The 17,350-nt window shown below is 36.4% G+C and overlaps 1 protein-coding gene across 3 annotated transcripts in view; it reads right to left on the bottom strand.

The window, feature by feature from the left end:
• The window catches only part of CFAP54 (cilia and flagella associated protein 54), a 306,329-nt gene that overhangs the window by 253,223 nt on the left and 35,756 nt on the right, over positions 1 to 17,350 (bottom strand). For all 3 annotated transcript variants that reach the window (XM_081595348.1, XM_081595350.1, XM_081595349.1), the window contains exons 9-15: positions 13,339 to 13,537; positions 10,627 to 10,808; positions 10,383 to 10,539; positions 9,215 to 9,300; positions 6,854 to 6,988; positions 5,470 to 5,620; positions 1,109 to 1,185 (exon numbers count right to left, since the gene is read on the bottom strand). In XM_081595348.1, the coding sequence (XP_081451474.1) occupies positions 1,109 to 1,185; positions 5,470 to 5,620; positions 6,854 to 6,988; positions 9,215 to 9,300; positions 10,383 to 10,539; positions 10,627 to 10,808; positions 13,339 to 13,537 (987 nt within the window). The remainder of the gene's footprint in view (positions 1 to 1,108; positions 1,186 to 5,469; positions 5,621 to 6,853; positions 6,989 to 9,214; positions 9,301 to 10,382; positions 10,540 to 10,626; positions 10,809 to 13,338; positions 13,538 to 17,350) is intronic.

Genomic DNA, 17,350 nt, shown 5'->3' with positions numbered 1-17,350 from the left:
TAATCATCAGAATTTTTCTATCCAAGTCAAAATCTAGTACTTTGTAACTTCTACTAGTATTCCTATTCCTGTATGAAGCCTCTCAGAGTAAGTGCCAGTACATAAGCAAGTAATTCTTAAATTCTAGTTTCCTTAAGAATCTACCTGGCAAACTTTTAAGAACCTCACACCTGAATTACAAACTGTTGAGAACCTCATACCTGAAATTGATTCACTATGTCCAAAATGGAAAATAGGAAGCTACGTATTTAATATGCACTGTAAATGATCCCTGGAAAAGCCACTGGCAGACAGCTCTTATGCCCCCTCAATCTCTTACACAGTTCAAACATCTTCTGTTGTCAATTTCAAATTTCTCAACTCTCAAGACACAATGCAGCATAGAAAACTCAAAACTGCATTCCCTGTAGCCTTTTATTAGAGATGAATATAATATTCAAGAAAGTTCTGATATACTTATGATATTTGATTTATACCCAGTTTCTTAGCACTTGTATTTTGGTGTATTAAAAAAGTTACTTTATACAAATATTCTGAAGACACTCACTTTTTAAATCAATGGACAGCATAGCATAGTTGCTAAATGCCTGAACTTTGAAGGAAACACTCTAACTTCAAATCCACTTAGCTGTGCAACCTTGATCCAATAAAATGCAATAGTGAAAATGATCACTGTAACTATAGAAATCAACCTCACAAATACAGCACTAAGATAAAAAGTGAGCTACTTTTTTGAATGTTGTGACTCATGGACTCGTAGAGCAGGTAAGTGCTGAGGAGGACATCCCTGCTCTGTGAGTCTATGAAACACAACATTCAAAATATCAATAGTAATATAACTATAACTCCTTCTAAGACCCTTTATCTAGCTTATTTTTGAAGCTGATTGGATTTTTTTGTAAAGTAAAAACAAAAGGTAGAAAAATATTCTATAGTTCTCAATGTATATAGAAACCATAATTTCTCAGATATTAAATATGCAAAATTATTTCTATAACTAAGCATTATACATTTAAAGATGTAATAGTATTTTAAAAAATTAAATTTTAAAACATTTAAAATTAAATGTTTTTCACTGTATTTTCTAAAATATTTTGCAGTACCTTACCTTTATTATTGGAAGAATATCTATGCTCCCTTTCGGAGCCCCAAGGATTTCACTAGTCCCTTTCTTTAAAGATACATCTGAAAAACAGAGAGAAAGAGAGGAAGGAAGGAAAGAGGAAGAAAGAAGAGAGGGAGGGAGGAAAGGAAGCAGGGGAAGGAAGGAGGGAGAGAAGAAGGAAAAAGAGAATAAAAGAGAGGAAAAATAGGAAGAGGAGAAGAAGTGAGTAGGAGAGAAAGAAATGGAGAGAAAAAGGACCAGAGGAAATAAAAGAATGAAAGAGAAAAATGGGAATTAACAGTGAATCATAATCATACAAAAACATTATGCTAAATTAGTTATCTTTTTAATTATTCATGAGTTTAGAAATGATTCAATACTTAGAAGTTGCATACCAAATTATTTCTTCCATATAGTTATATTTTGTCTTTATAAAAGTAAATTTAAGAGCATTTTGTAATACAACAAACCAATTCAAAAATCTTGATAATCAGCAAGGTAACATTATGGTAAAGAGATTGCCTTTCTGTATATTCTATGGAAAATCCATTGAAAAGCATTCATAAAATAACAGTAAATTTAGACAAATGTCAGAGAAGTCTGGCTTTAATTAGAGGAATACAAATAATAAAAATGTATATGACAATGCTAATTTCCTAGTCTAAAAATTTTCCAGTAATTCCACTTAAACAATGAGTTAGTTAATAGACTAATATTAATAAACATCTTGAAGCATATTATCATAATTAACTTAGAAAGAATGACTTGTACTTCATGATTTATGTGCCAATAAGATGATGAGAATAACATTGTTGGAAAAATAAAACTTTACATATCTAAATGGGGACAACTGCTCATGACATAAATGTAGATGTTTTCAAATTTACAAATGGATCATGCTCTAATATTGATTAGTTCTTTAGAAATCAAATATTTTAACAAAGGATCAGTATAATCAGTTGTATGAAGCCCATTCATAATTAAAGAATATAAAATACAATAAAATAATAGTCTCCCCAAAGTAAACAAAACAATAAAATTTAATAAGAAATAGACATTTTTTTCTAAAAGCAATCATTAGACTTTTTGGTTCTTGTAACAGATATTCTGGAAACATTCCCCTGGCTGGAAAAGCTGGAAAAATACAGGGTTTTTTTTTTTTTTTTTTTTCTGCAAGCTAAGAATATAATGAAAATATCAGTACAGAGCCAGAATCTTGGAAAGAGAGTATCACCTGGATCTTGGGAAGAGAGCCCGGGGCCTAGAGAACGTCCTTCGAGCTACTTTTCCCTCCGAAGATTTTCGTCAGTTCTGGAAAAGTAAGCTGAGAAGCTGAATGGTGCTTTGACAGCCTTGAGGAGCTAAAGCAACAGGGATTGGTATCCAGGGCCCATCAAGGGTGAAAAGCCAGAAGGGGCTACACCCTAGGAGTCAGAGTAACTGAAAATAGGCTGAATAAAGAGCATCTCAGGTTTAAATTATCTTAATATCTCAAAGGGGATTAATGGGAACCTGGAGTTGCAGTGCCTTCATGTATCTGGCAAAAGCAAGCATAAATCTTCCCTGGAAGAACAGATCATCTAAGGCTTCAAGTTACTTTTATAAAATACTGGAAGCAAATATAGTGTCTACCACAAGATTAAAAATAACCAGATTTACCAAATAGCTGATGAAGCAAGTTTTGTACTTAAGAAATCAACAGAATAACTACAGATGAGATGATAGAAGTCAGAAGTCCCTTCTGGCTTCCTACCACCCCTACTCCAGCAGCCTTCAACCAATGACAGATAAAGGTCAGACAAACACCCCAACCTCCCAGCTCTTTAAGGCACATTCTATACAGTCTTCTGGAAGCCCCTTGTGGGAATAAGCTCTATACCCACAACAGCAGCCTTCTCATGAACTTTCGGTACCCTGTCCTGGCTTCCTTTCCTTCTATCTCGCTTCACCCCACCACCTTGCTTCCCAGGACAGCAGTCCAAATAAACTGCTACACTCCACTCTTTGTCTCAGAATCTGCTTCTGGGGAAACCAATCCAGGGAAAAGGTCAAGGTGACAACATCTGAATTCACTGGTAAATCTTTGTATCATAACAAGTGAGACAATCAGGCATTACATACTTCCTGATTCAATGCAATAGGGAGTATGCATGAAGTACGCTTGCCAAAAAAAATAAGATATTGACAAGAAAACTTTTTGAAAATGTATCACTTGAATATAACCAACCTGGTAGATCTAACTACCAGGTAGAGAAACAAGTTAACACCATAAGGATGCAAATAGCCAAATCTAGTATGTGGGAAACCTTCCAGGAAGATGATTCAGTTTCTTCAAGGGTAAGGAGAAGAGGACTATAGGTTACAGAGAGAGACTTAAGAGACATGATGGAAAATAAAATGTATGGGCTCAAGTGGATCCTGATTGAAACAAACCAACTTAAGACATTTTAATACAATCAGGGGCATAGGAATGTTTGCTAATTTTGTAAGGTATAATGTATTAATAGCATTGTGGTTGTGTAAAAAGAAAAAAAAAACCTTCTGTTAGATAGACCAACACACACACACACATGTATGTGTATATGCTGAGGTATTTGTTGGTGAATGACATGCTGTCTGCCTTAAAACTCTCCAGGAAAAAAGAAAGTGTTGCCAAGAGAGATTAAATAAGGTTGGCAAAATGTTCATAATTACTGTACTGGATGATGAGTACTCAGTGACTTATTTAATGTCTCTATTTGAAATTCTACATAATAAAAATTTTAAAAAGGAAAAAACTTTTAAGACAGGATATGTCAAAAAGTATGACTTCAAGACAGAGAAGGAGCAATATCATATGACACCCCATATATGTGGAATCTAAAAAGAAATGACATAAATGAACTTACTTACAAAAAGAAAAAGATTCACAAACTTAGAAAATGAACTTATGGTTGCTGGGGCAGGGAAAGGATAGTTAGGGAGTTTGGGCAGGTCATGTACACACTGCTATATTCAAAATGGATAACAAACAAGGACCTATTACATAGCACAGAGAACTCTACTCAATGTTATGTGCAGTTTGGATGGGAGAGGGGGTTGGAGGAGAATGGATGCATGTATATGCATGACTGAGTCACTTCACTGTTCACCTGAAACTACCACAATATTGTTAATTGGCTACACCGCAATACAAAATAAAAATTATAAAGTTAGAAAAAAATATGACTTCAAGTCATTGAAAGTGTTAGTTATCCACAGACCTCTAACCAGTGGTCCTCAAACTTCTAAGTGTATCAAAAAATCACCTGGTAACCTAATCAAGACTAGAAAGGCCCATACTAGCTGAGGTGCAATAGAACTGACCTTTGTATTTTTAACAAGTTTCCAAGTGATACTTATATCAACCAAACTTTGAGAACCATGGTTATCTAATTCAATCTGCAAAGCTGAGCTCAACAATGCAGAATAGGTAAAGCCAGATTAGCGAATCTCTGGGAGAACAATTATTACAATAACTACTTATTACCAAATCCCTCAGATGTCATACACACACACTATAAGAGGGGTGAGACAGGAAAGCAGGCACCCCTATGCTCCTCTATCTCATTTTCTATATGCGAGTTACCTGATGACACAGACAACTCTGGGGTTCAATCCCAGGCAGAAGAAAGAATGAGGAGGTCAAAGCATCCTCTGAGAGAAGGCACCTCCCGGAAGGAGAACAGAAAAGTGGCAGGAAGGGATTGGACAGGGAGAGGAAGAGAATGAGAGAGAAAGGGGGGGCAAAAAGAGGAAGAAGATAAAAAGGAAAAAGAAAAGAAGAAACAGGACAAAGGAAGAAAGAAGAAGAATTTTCAAAGGAGGGAATCAAGAGGGAAGAGACTTAAAAAGGAGACAAAAGGTAGAAAGACATGGATCCACTCATTTCAGCTCTTCCTCTGTGGCAGGCAGCATGATGGTGTCAAGAATTACGGTGACCAGAATACATTCTCTTCCTTCAAGAAGTATACACTCTAGTGGGAAATGGAAGAGGAGGAAGTAGGATTAAAAGGAGGAGAGGAAAGAGAAAAGGAAGAATGGGGAGGGAGGGTGAGTGGTGCAGGTGGACAATGAGGGACAGAGAAGGGAAATAAATGAGTGAGGAGAAGATGCAAAGATTTTCATTTGCCACTGAACCAGAAAGCATATAACCTTTTTTTTTTAACATCAACTTGGTTGAACCTATATTACTTCTATCTTTGATTATAAATCATCGATGAAGCACAATACTGAAATGTCTAATTTCCATTAACAGATGTTAAACAGTATTACAATTTATGCTTATATATTCATATATATATATATATATTAATAACCTCATGCCTTTTCATTCAATATTTTACCTAGAAATTTTTTAAATTTTCTTATTGGGTTTCCTAAAGACTCCAATATTTCACTTAATCGTAATGTGACCTCTGCCACCATCACAACGTCAATGTCTTCCATCTTATAGCAGTGAATGATTTCATTTATCTGCCACAGAAGATAAATCCACTAAAAAGAGAAAATACACAGTAAAATCAATTGAAAGTGCACTACATTGTAGAAAGAGTCACATTTTATAAATCGAGTACTTCCTTGAAATCACCACCTTCTAATCATATGGAATGTGATACAGGTACTAGCTTCCCTGGTGGCTGAGATGGTAAAGAATCCGTCTGCAATACAGGAGATCTGAGTTCGATCCCTGGGTCAGGAAGATCCCCTGGAGAAGGGAATGGCAACCTACCATAGTTTCTTGCCTGGAGGATCCCATGGACAGAGGAATCTGGCAGACTACAGTGCATGGGGTCACAAAGAGTTGGACACGACTGAGAGACTAACACCTTTCTATCAGTGGAGCTTAATTATAAGTAATAGAAAATCAATAATCCTAATAAGATGATAGTTAATGATCACTCTGCTTATACATATTCATGAAGAAGAATTATTTAGCTTGTAGTCGGCATATCTATAGCTATAACAGAAAACTTATCATCTGACTTTTTTATGTATCAGTGAAGATTATCTGTATCCTCAAAATTCTCATTCTCCCTTCAAAAAGCAGCAGTGACTATCACTATCAAAGTCCTCCCAAACAGTGAGGGGGAAGTAGGTATTTCAGGCTCTACACTGGGTGCCTTGGAAGCTGTCTTTCATGCCTATAACCTCAAAGCTTAGCATATAAAATTAGCCATCACACTTTGGGAGTTAAAATGGGAAAACAACATTTATGCACCCAGATCATTTTTCATTAGAGTATATGATAAAATTATGTCCATGCATCCTAATGTAGCTAATCTTAGCAGGCTTCAGAATCACAGAAGACTGAGTTATTGTTAAAATACTCTCTCTTAAGTTTCCAGATTATAATATTCACCTGCTCCACTTTCTCCTTTCCATGAGAGAACTCTTTAGTCTAAATACAGTATTATTACAGAAAAAAGCTAAAATGCTTCATCTATTTGTTTTCTATTATTCACCTTAATGAATTTATCCAAGTTCATATAACCTTAAACATACCATATTTATTCCTCCCTGAAAAAACTGAAACACCTCCCTGTTTCCCAAAACTAAACTGTAGCAGAAGTGCAGGGAATACACTTAAAGGAAAGGTTCCCTCATTACTACATTTAAAGAATAGTAATAACGCAGGTGGGTAAGTAGGGAAAATTTAGATTTGAAATATGCATCACAAATGAAATTAGTAATAACAAAAAGCATATGAAGGGAAACAAAAAGGAATACTTTATTAGTACTGATCTTCTGGGTAAACTTTGCGTAGTCATTTCTGGACACAGTGACCCGCTGCATTCCTAATTTGCATTTCTGCCACAGGAACATTATCATGTCCACAACGATTTCTTTATCCGGCTGAGCATTCTGAAAGCAAAAGTGGTAAAGTAAATCAATAAGAACAATAAGATATACAGATATGGACATATAACATTTAATGTGTGCCAGGCAACATTCTCAGAGCTTCATACCTACTGCAGCAAACTGAATGGTCAGCTCAAAATTTCTATGTTGAATTCCTAACTCCCAAAGTGATGGTATTAGGAGGTGCCCAGGTGGCTCAGATGGTAAAGAATCTGCCTGCAATACAAGAGACCCAGGTTCAATCCCTGGGTTGGGAAGATCTCCTGGAGAAGGAAATGGTGACCTACTCCAGTATTCTTGCCTGGAGAATTCCAAGTACAGAAGAGCCTGGTGGGCTACACTCCATAGGGTCGCAAAGAGTCAGACACAACCAAGCAACTAACACACACACATTGGGAAGTATAAGGATGGAGACCTCATGAATTAGAATAGTGTCTTTATAAAAGGAGCCCCAGAAAGAGAATGAGACACTCCTTCTTTCTGTCAAGTGAGGGCACAGCAAGAGGACAGCCATTTCTGAACCAGGAGGTAGATGATGCCTTGATGCTGGATTTCTCAGCCTCCAGAGCCATGATAAGTAAATGTTTAAGCCAACCGGTGTATGGTATCTTTATTATGGAAACTCAAATGGACTAAGACATACACTAACTCATTTAATCTTCACAACAACCTATGAAGTGAGTACTACTACAACCATCCTCACTTTATAGATGCAGACTGAAGCACAAGAAAATTTTATGGTTTTCCCTAAGATAAAATAAAGTAGCAGAGGCTGGACTCAAACCTAAGCAGTCTAGCTCTATCTGGAGTAGTCTTCACTGCTCTAAGTCACTTGACCTCTCTTGGAAAGAAAAGTTCCAAATATTTTTAAGTTATGTAAGTCAATCAGTTCCATCCAGATTTTGAGTGTATACTTCTTTCTTTTTCAAATCTCTGGTTTAAAATAACAAAAAATGGGCAGGGAGTGGAGAAAGTAGCAAGGGGAGAAGGAGAGGAGAGCTGGGAAAAGATACGGAAAAGAAGAGAGACATGATGGAACTAAACAGAACATCACACTGGATATCAACAGATGACCCAACATGAGTATATCTCCTCCTGGTCCAGTTACTTTGGCTCTTTTCAAAAGGAAAATAAAGTCACTCATTAGAGCTGAACTAGAAAGAGAGTAAGTTTATGATTAAAATATATCCAACCTTGAGCTCCTTTGGGGCAGCTCTAAGACTTATTTTGCACACATGGTACCTTAGTACAGTGCTTGGGAACATAATAGAGCTCAATAAATGCTTTTTGAATTGAACTGAACTAAGACACACATGGTTTTTTAAAAAACAGAGAGATGAAAATTCCATGCCGTTCTCAGTCTTGATTGGAATTTTTTGTTTTTAGTTTGCCCACTATACTCCTTATATTTGCTATCAATACATTTAGTTCAAAAATTAAATACTTGTCACAGGTTATAACATAAACTAATAAACTAAGAAATAGAAAATATTATAAGAGTGGAACTTCTCAAGTCCCTTACGGTGTTTCACTTTCCTGAACAAAAGGTAATACAATGCTCAAAAATTGTAGTTTTCAAACATTTTTCTGTAACAGTTAAACCAAATTTTCAAAAGAAATCCCATCAGAATCTCAAGGTTATAGGGTGCTATGATCTAAAGTTGGGCTCCTAAGGAACCTCAGAGAAGCTCTGAGGATCCATGGAATTCAGTTTTAAAACCAGAGCTGCACTAGTTTGACTTAAATATCCACACCCACAAGTCGTCATTTAATACCAGCCATTGTATGCTAAGCGACTCCAAACAGTAACCAGGATTTGCACTTACAGACTGGAAAGCAGTGTTTCATTAAGAATATTAACTCTCATGTCAACGTATGGCAAAACCAATACAATATTGTAAAGTAAAAAAAAATATACAAATAAATTTTAAAAATAAATAAATAAATAAAAGAAAAAAAAACCCACTACTGCTTCATTTCCTCCATTATCAGAAATATAGCTAGCCTTGAAATTTCTCAGAAAGGAAAAGATGGATGCCCAAAATGATAACAATAGTAAATATAGATTTAAAATTATAAGTCAGGATATAACTCAATGTCTTATTCTAATGACTGAACAGTATAGAATTTCAGCAAGGTGAAATTCCTGTTATTTTTAAATATGGCTTTAAATTACGGAGAAGAGCCTCTTTTGACACTATTACAAATTATCCAAAATAACTTTTTCACCTGCGGAGAGTCACAGACACAGGAATACAAGGTTGTCGCCAAACGGAAAATGTCTTCTGAGTATCCACAAGACTTCACACAAGTATCTCAATTTATAAAGTACAGGAAATGAAGCAAAAAAAAAAAAAAAATTGTTACAAAATTTCAAGTAGAAAGTGCATAGAAACACAGAAATTCTCCAAAAATAACAAAAATGATATCTGGGCAAATAGATCAATAAGACACATTAAATGCTTCCATTTGAAAATGAATCTAAGTAGGCTTTAATTCAATTAAAATGGACTATTATCATTTTCATTATCTGCAATCTGTATACCAACTATGTCCATAACGGAATTGAGAATGTTTATAATATTAAAACATCAGTGACTGTTGAAATAAAAATAACAAAGATATCTATTCAGAAACCACTAGAAGAAAAAAAAAAGCATCATTATTTGGTACAAATTATTTACCACAATTGAGCAGCCATGCAATGCCTTAAGCATGTGATAAAACATAAAACATGGGATTAAATAATTCTCTAAAAGAGGCTGCAGATGTTCAATTATATACACAATAACTCCTAAAACATTAAGAGTTTTAGAATGGAAAACTCTGCATACTGGAAAGAGACAGGAGACCAGCAAACTTTTCCTTACCAAAGTCAATTGATACCTCTGATTCAATGCCCTGCTGACCTCTCATTAACATTGCAGCACCTAAAATAGAGCCTCATTCTTCTACCCAAAACCGTGTTGCAAAAGAAAATACAGGAACTTCCCTGGTGATCCAGTGGTTAAAGCTCTGTGCCTCCACCGTAGGTGGTGTGGGTTTGATCCTTGATCAGGGAACTAAGATTCTGCTTGCCCCATCGTATGAACAAAAAAACAGTGTTTTAAGTAAATAAATAAAATCCAGCATCTGTACGAGGCCTAGGAACCTGCAAGACCAGGCAGCTATTTCTCTGACCTCAGTTCCCCTACTACATTCTCAAAGGCCAGCACCACCACCAGAACACTCCAGGCAGATCTGCCTCCTTGCTATTCCTTCAACAACTACTTCAACACTCTCACTTCAGGGCCTTTGCACTTCTGCTCCCTCTACCTTGACTATATTTTCTCTCACTTCACCTATAGAGAGCGTATAAAGTCATCTTAAGTTTTCAAAGAGGCAAATAAACACTCACCATGAACAGCAATTTTTTTTACATAGACTTGACCTTCTTTGTAGTTGTCAAAAGGAAAGATCAAACCTTTGTTTCTCTTTACATTGATCAAAGGTTCTATTGCAACAAGAAGAATTAAATCCTTTTCTGCTTTCTTTGACTCTGGGTCATCCTGCCTCTAAGAAAAGTATATCTCACAAGTTAATTAGCACTTCAACGTCATGTTAATACCATAAAAACAAAGCAGTTGTTTTGCATGTATTACCTGGAGAAAATCAATGAGCTGCCCAGCTGCAGATTCAAATAAACTCCATTCCTCATACATAAAAGCTAATTTTATAAATTTCACGGCAGCATTCACAGAAATAAGATTCTTCCTTTTTATAATAAGTTCCAAAAGATGTGCTTTTGGAAAATCAAGTATCCCATCTGCACCAGTATTTGACACTAGAAAAGAAAAGAGAGGGGTCATTCGTGCAAAGAAATATTTACTAAACATTAAATATCAGACACCACTAGGCACTCGGAAAACAATGAGGGAAAAGAGCAAACACAACTCCCACCTTCACAGAGCTCACACACTGGTGGGGAAAACAAGAAATCGTAGTGGGCAAGGACTTTCCTGGTGGTCCAGTGGTTAAGACTCTGTGCCTCCACTTCAGAAGGCTCAGGTTTGATCCCTGGTTTGATCCCTGGTCTGGAAACTAAGATCCCACATACTGCACAGCAGTCAAAAACACATTGAATAAATAAAATATAATATAAAAATTCAATTCCTGGGTCAGGAAGATACCCTGGAGAAGGGGTAGGCTACCCACTCCAGTATTCTTAGACTTCCCTTGTGGCTCATATGGTAAAGAATCCACCTGCAATGCAGAAGACATGGGTTCGATCCCTGGGTTGGGAATATCCCCTGGAGAAGGGAAAGGCTACCCACTCCAGTATTCTGGCCTGGAGAATTCCATGGACTGTATAGTCTACAGGGTCACAAAGAGTCAGACACAACTGAGTGACTTTCACTTTCACTTTCTTTCAATATAAGAATAAAATATAAAATCTATAAAAATAAAATATTTTTTAATAAATTTTTTAAAAACCTAGTAGGCAAACACAAGACACTCTGGGGACAAATAAGAAGGGCCTCGAACCCAGGTGTTGGGTAGGAGGTTCGGTCAGGAAAGACCACCCAGAGGAAGGAATGTGGAATCTCAAAAATAAAGAATTAGCATGAGTTAACTAGCAAAATACACAGTGAGATATTACAGACTAGAAGCTCAGAAAGGAGACTTAAAATAGGGACATAGCTCCAGAGTTCATCACATAGGCACCATAAGTAAGTGGATCAGCTGTGAGCAATGGAAGGCTGCCAAGAACAGAAGAGCAAAGAACCCCAAGTAAGAGAAGGGCAGGTGGGGAGAAAAGGCTGCAAAGGAGAGTATTTAAAGAGAAAGAAGGTGTCAACAACAACAACAGAAAGCAAAGGGAGGAAAAGCACTGACTTTCAACTGAACAATAAGGAAGTTGTCCACGACATTCTCTGTCCATGACAGCAGACTGCCGAGTATAAGTAGGAGGGGAAGAATATGGGACAGTGCACATAGGCAACTCCTTCAATAAATCTGACTCTAACAAGAGGAAGAAATTCAGGGAGGAAGTTAGATAGGGATGAAGGGGCAATTTGCAGAGATATGGCCCAAAGACCTAAAGAGGGAGGAGGAAGAATATCCCTTCCGTTGTAATGAGAGACAGTGGAAAGGAAATGTGCAGATAAAGGTAAATTTTCAGGTGTGGGTGAAGGAAGTCAAAGGAATTCTCCTCTGAGATCTTGTATCTTCCTCGTGAAGAAAAGATGAGACCGAACTGCAGTACAGAGGCTCCTTGCCCTCAGATGGGCACACACGTGCACACACATGCACATCTTTAAGCTCACTTAGAAGATGACAGGGCTTCCCAGGTGGTACTAGTGGTAAAGAATCCACCTGCCGATGCAGGAGACAGAGGAGACGTAGGTTTGATCCCTGTGTAAGGAAGATCAGAGGACGGCAAGGCAACCCACTCCAGTATTCCTGCCTGGAGAATCTCATGGACAGGGAGCCTGGTGGGCTGCCGTGCACAGGGTGCAGAGAGTCAGACAGGTCTGGAGCGACTTAGCACACACAGAAGGTGATGATGATGTCATAAACTATTCTATGAAAATTTGAAAATATCGACAAAATCAAAGTAGTATTTACCAAACAGAAGATATTTTTTAAAGAAAATGAAATTCTAAATCATTTTATATTTATAGAAGAAATGGAATCCATAGTTAAAAACATTTCCACAGAGAAAATTCCAGGTCCAAATGACTTCACCAGCAAATTCAAACTTTCAGCAAGATATAACACCAATCTGACAAAAACTCTTCCATATAATAGGAAAAGAGGGCAGAAAGTTCAACTTTTGTTTGAGGGCAACATGACCTTGAGAGGAAAATCCAAAAAGGACTTTGTAAGAAAAGAAATCTCATGAATAGGAACGTTAGCCACTAGGAAGAAAACCAAGCAATATATCAAAAGAATAATTCTCACCTCCAGATTAAGATTATTCCAAAAATATGCAGTGAATATGGAATGGTTAAAGATTATATAAATAATCACTGTAACTCACCATATTAATAGAAAAAAGTTCATCCATTTGATGAACTCAGTAAATCTCAAAAAACCCAGAAAAAGGTTTTAATAAAATTCAACAACTATTCAGAATTAAAAACTCTTAGCAAACCAAAAATACAAAATAAACAGAAGCAATATTGTAACAAAGTCAATAAAGACTTTAAAAATGCTCTACATCAAAAAAAAATCTTTAAGGAAAAAAAGATCAATAAATTGGTATTGGTTTCTTATGTGTAAACTACCATGTTAAAATTTTTGTTATTTATGTTCTACCACAAAATATTATTTTTATTTTTTACAAAATATTATTTTAACAACTTATTTACTTATTAAAAGTTCTTTTCCTGCCATAAACAGTTCTGAGACAACGTCACGAACTTCTACTTCATCTGTAAGAACAGGTCCAGTCTGTAGTGTTCGCCGATTTGAGTCAGAGAGAGCTTCCAAGACAGCCAGAAACCGGGAGGCAGCGCTATCAAACAACTCTTCCAACAGCCTTTCTGTGACCGTACGTGGCCATGGCATCTGGAATAAAAAAAAAAAAAATACAGCCCACTTTTTTAAAGTTCTACAATGTCTGATGGCATAAGGCAAAGATGAGTAAGGTGTGCTTTATTAATGCTAACAGAGAGAGTGGTTGGCCTGTCGATGAGACAGCTGCTTCTAGGGTTTTCATTTTTGAGGTGTCACTCCAGATTTTATTAAAGTTTATGTTGTGCAGCCATTACATCAAAGACTTTGCTCTTTCTTTATATGTTTGTGTTTCCAAGACAGCCTACAAAGGCCCTTAATTAATAAACAGCAGCATTGGTCTCCACATGCTTTGTGGTGACTTAATTACAGCCCTGAGGAGCTGATACTCAAACTTGAGTTGCCTAAGAATCTCTCAGGAGAGCTTTTTAGATTCACCAACCAAATCTCCAGAGAGTCAGTGAGTCTGGGTGGAGCATTTTTAGAAAACCTGGTGGAAATTCTAATGAAGAAGGTCCCCAAACTCAAACTGGAAATAATACTTTATAGTATAAGTAATGGGTCTTACAGCAGCTAACTGTAAAGAAGAGTTGACCAACTGGATACAAAGAAGCAGGTGCCACTCACAGCCCCGTGAGAATCCCATCACTCTACTTTGTGTAGGCCTGAAAGGATTTCACTCCTGGCAGATGGCCTACCTACACACTTCACTCTTCTCTCTGATTAATGACTTGTTCTCTGTACTTAGATTACCAGGAAATAAGAAAGGTAGCTTTAGTTGGCTTTTCTAGAATCCATGTCCAATTAGCGGGCATCCATATTTCCCATGATTTCCTTGCTTCATTCATCTTCTTGAGGCAAAGTGAGGAAGACAGAAAAGCAAAAGCAGAAATAAAGCTGCTTTGAACTATTTCTCTCCAAACACCAACTTCCCTGCTGATTAGAGTCTATGTGTTTTCAACCCTTAGGTTGGCTGATACTTTAAAAAAAAAAAAAAAAAAACCTCAGTAAATAGACTCATCTGTACCGTTTTTCTAGAAGGGGTGGGTGGAATGAGTTGGGAGATTAGGATTGACATATATACACTACTACTGTGAAACTCTAATACTTTGGCCACCTGATGTGAAGAACTGACTCATTGGAAAAGACCCTGATGCTGGGAAAGACTGAAGGCAGAAGGAGAAGGGGTCGACAGGATGAGATGGTTGGATGGCATCACTGACTTGATGAACATGAGTTTGAGCAAGCCCCGGGAGTTGGTGATAGACAGGGAAGCCTGGCATGCTGTAGTCCATGGGGTCGCAAATAGTCGAACATGACTGAGTGACTGATCTGAACTGTGTGTAAAATAGATAGCTAGTGGGAAACTGCTATATAATACTGGGAGCTCAGCCCGGTGCTCTGTGATGACCTAGAGGGGTGGGATGGGGGTGGGGTGGGAGAGAGATCCTAGAGGGAGATGATATATGTATACATATAGCTGATTCACTTTGTTGTACAGCAGAAATTGATGCAACATTGTAAAGTGATTATACTCCAATTAAGAAAAAAAACTCAGTAAAACTTGAACTTCATGCCTCTTGCTTTACAAACAGAGGTCAAGGTTTCTTCTAAGATATTTGCTATAGGTTAAAACAAAGGTTTAAAAATTTATAGTTAAACAACATAATAAACTTCCTAATAATTAGAAGTATTCAAAATGAAAAAAAAAAAAGAAGTATTCAAAATGAAATGGTAAATCCTAGATAGATTACAGTGAAATTAGTTTTTTAAAAGATTGTAGAGAAACCACAAAAAGTGAACTAGAATATTTATGAGATCTATAGATGAATAACAAGCAAATGATTTTAAAATATAAATATTTAAAAGATCTATAAAAAGATTTAAAGCTAATGCAATAAAAATACACTAAATTGTCAAACATGACAAACAAAATATTAATGTCTATAAAAAGAATGAGCCCATTCAAATACAATTCAAAAATTAAAATCTCTAGTAGACAAATGGTCAAAGACTGTGAAAGATAATTCACCTAAAAAGAAAATATAATGAGTCAACACAAATGTAAGGGAAAGCTGGATCAAAACAATAAAGTTAAAACAAGCCATTTTATGAAAACCTAATTATTTTAAAGATTAAGAAATAATATCAAAATGATAATGGTGAAATTGGCACATGCAGGTTGTCACCTTGGAGAACTCATTTCAGAAATTCAATCTGGCAATATACATCAAGAGAAATAAGAGTGTATGTAACTTTACTCAAATTCTACATCCTAAATTTTATCCACAGGAAACAAAAGGAATAAATAATATACTTGAAGATGTTGACTACATCAATATTTATAATAGCAAAGGATTGGAAAACAACTAAAATACTAGTAATAAAAAGTACTGGACAAATCTGGTACATGTACTGCTTAGGGTGAAAAGTGAAAGTGAAAGTCACAGTCATTTCCAACTCTTTGCGACCCCATGGATTATACAGTCCATGGAATTCTCCAGGCCAGAATACTGGAGTGGGTAGCCTTTCCCTTCTCCAGGGGATCTTCCCAACCCAGGAATCGAACCAGGGTCACCTGCATTGCAGGCGGATTCTTTATTAACTGAGCTATGCCTAGGGTATACTAGACATCTTTTAAAATGTCAGGATGGATGAGAAGCTGAATGATACAACCCATGCAGTAAGTTCCAATCCTGAATACCACGGCTCCCATGAGATCTATGCCATGAGACTTACTGTGTTAATTTCTCAACATAATACACCCACCCTGTTCAAGCTCAGTGTCACTGCCTCACTGTGTGCCAAAAGCCTTTGCTTACTTCTGCCTCCAACCTACTATCATGCTCGTGTCCTTTACTTAGAATGTTTTTCCTGTTCTCCCTGTCCAGTCAAATCCTGCTTATTATTTCAAAGCCATTCAAAAAAGACAGAACAGTGACTTCATCTTTTCTATTAATATGTGCCACCACTCTTGGACCACAGTAGGCCTTTGATACATGGTTACTAAATGAATGAATGAAAAATAAATAACAGTAACAGCTAATACTACTAAGGAGCTATGTGCCAGGAACATTCTAGGGGCATTACATGTAACTCATTTAATCACCACCATTATTTCCTTCTTAATTCTTATCACAGGCTTTAATTTACTTATTACGTAATTTCTCCACTAGAATGTAACCTCTAAATAGTTTGTTCACAAAGAAGTTACTTTAAAATATTTATTGAATGAATCACTAAATAGTCAATCATCAGAAGTCTGAATTAATAGTCCTACGAAACAATCCTTTGAGTAAAAATGATTTACTGCAAGTTAACAATTGACCTACAAACTCAGAAATTTTTCTAAAATAGATTTAATGCATATTGAAATTACTCTCTTTTGTAGAAACATAATAAAATGATTTCATAAGCATAAAGCAGAACATTCTGCAAAATATGACCCCTGCTCTCTAACAAACAGTATAGCGTTACTACTTAATGATACCAGATGCAGGCTACTCAACGGCTCATCCAATGGATTATCTACAATTTGGCAGATTACCACCCTCAACCAGTTAGACACCATGAGTCAATAAGGGATACAATTTAAAAGGACGTATGAACTGTATGTCTGGGCTCACCAGTCAATATATCACAGATACTAAGTAGCAATGAAAAGTTACTGTGTCCAAATAATATTTTCATTTAATATTTGGATTCATTTAAAAGAAAAGAGAAGGCCTCTCAAATGTTTATAAGAAGAAATGAGGAAAGAGAACAGCAGTCATTGGATTATTTAGAATACCCTGGGCTAGACATCTGGGTTCTGGTTCAAGGGTTGCCAGCAGCTGGCTTAAATACTCTGGGATTCATTTTTTCCCA

The sequence above is a fragment of the Giraffa tippelskirchi genome, chromosome 4, assembly GCF_054371585.1.
Source record: "Giraffa tippelskirchi isolate mGirTip1 chromosome 4, T2T-mGirTip1v1.2.pri, whole genome shotgun sequence".
In the NCBI taxonomy this organism is placed as follows: domain Eukaryota; kingdom Metazoa; phylum Chordata; class Mammalia; order Artiodactyla; family Giraffidae; genus Giraffa; species Giraffa tippelskirchi.
The sequence above is the reverse complement of the archived record's forward strand: the minus strand, read 5'-3'. Positions and strand labels throughout refer to the sequence as shown.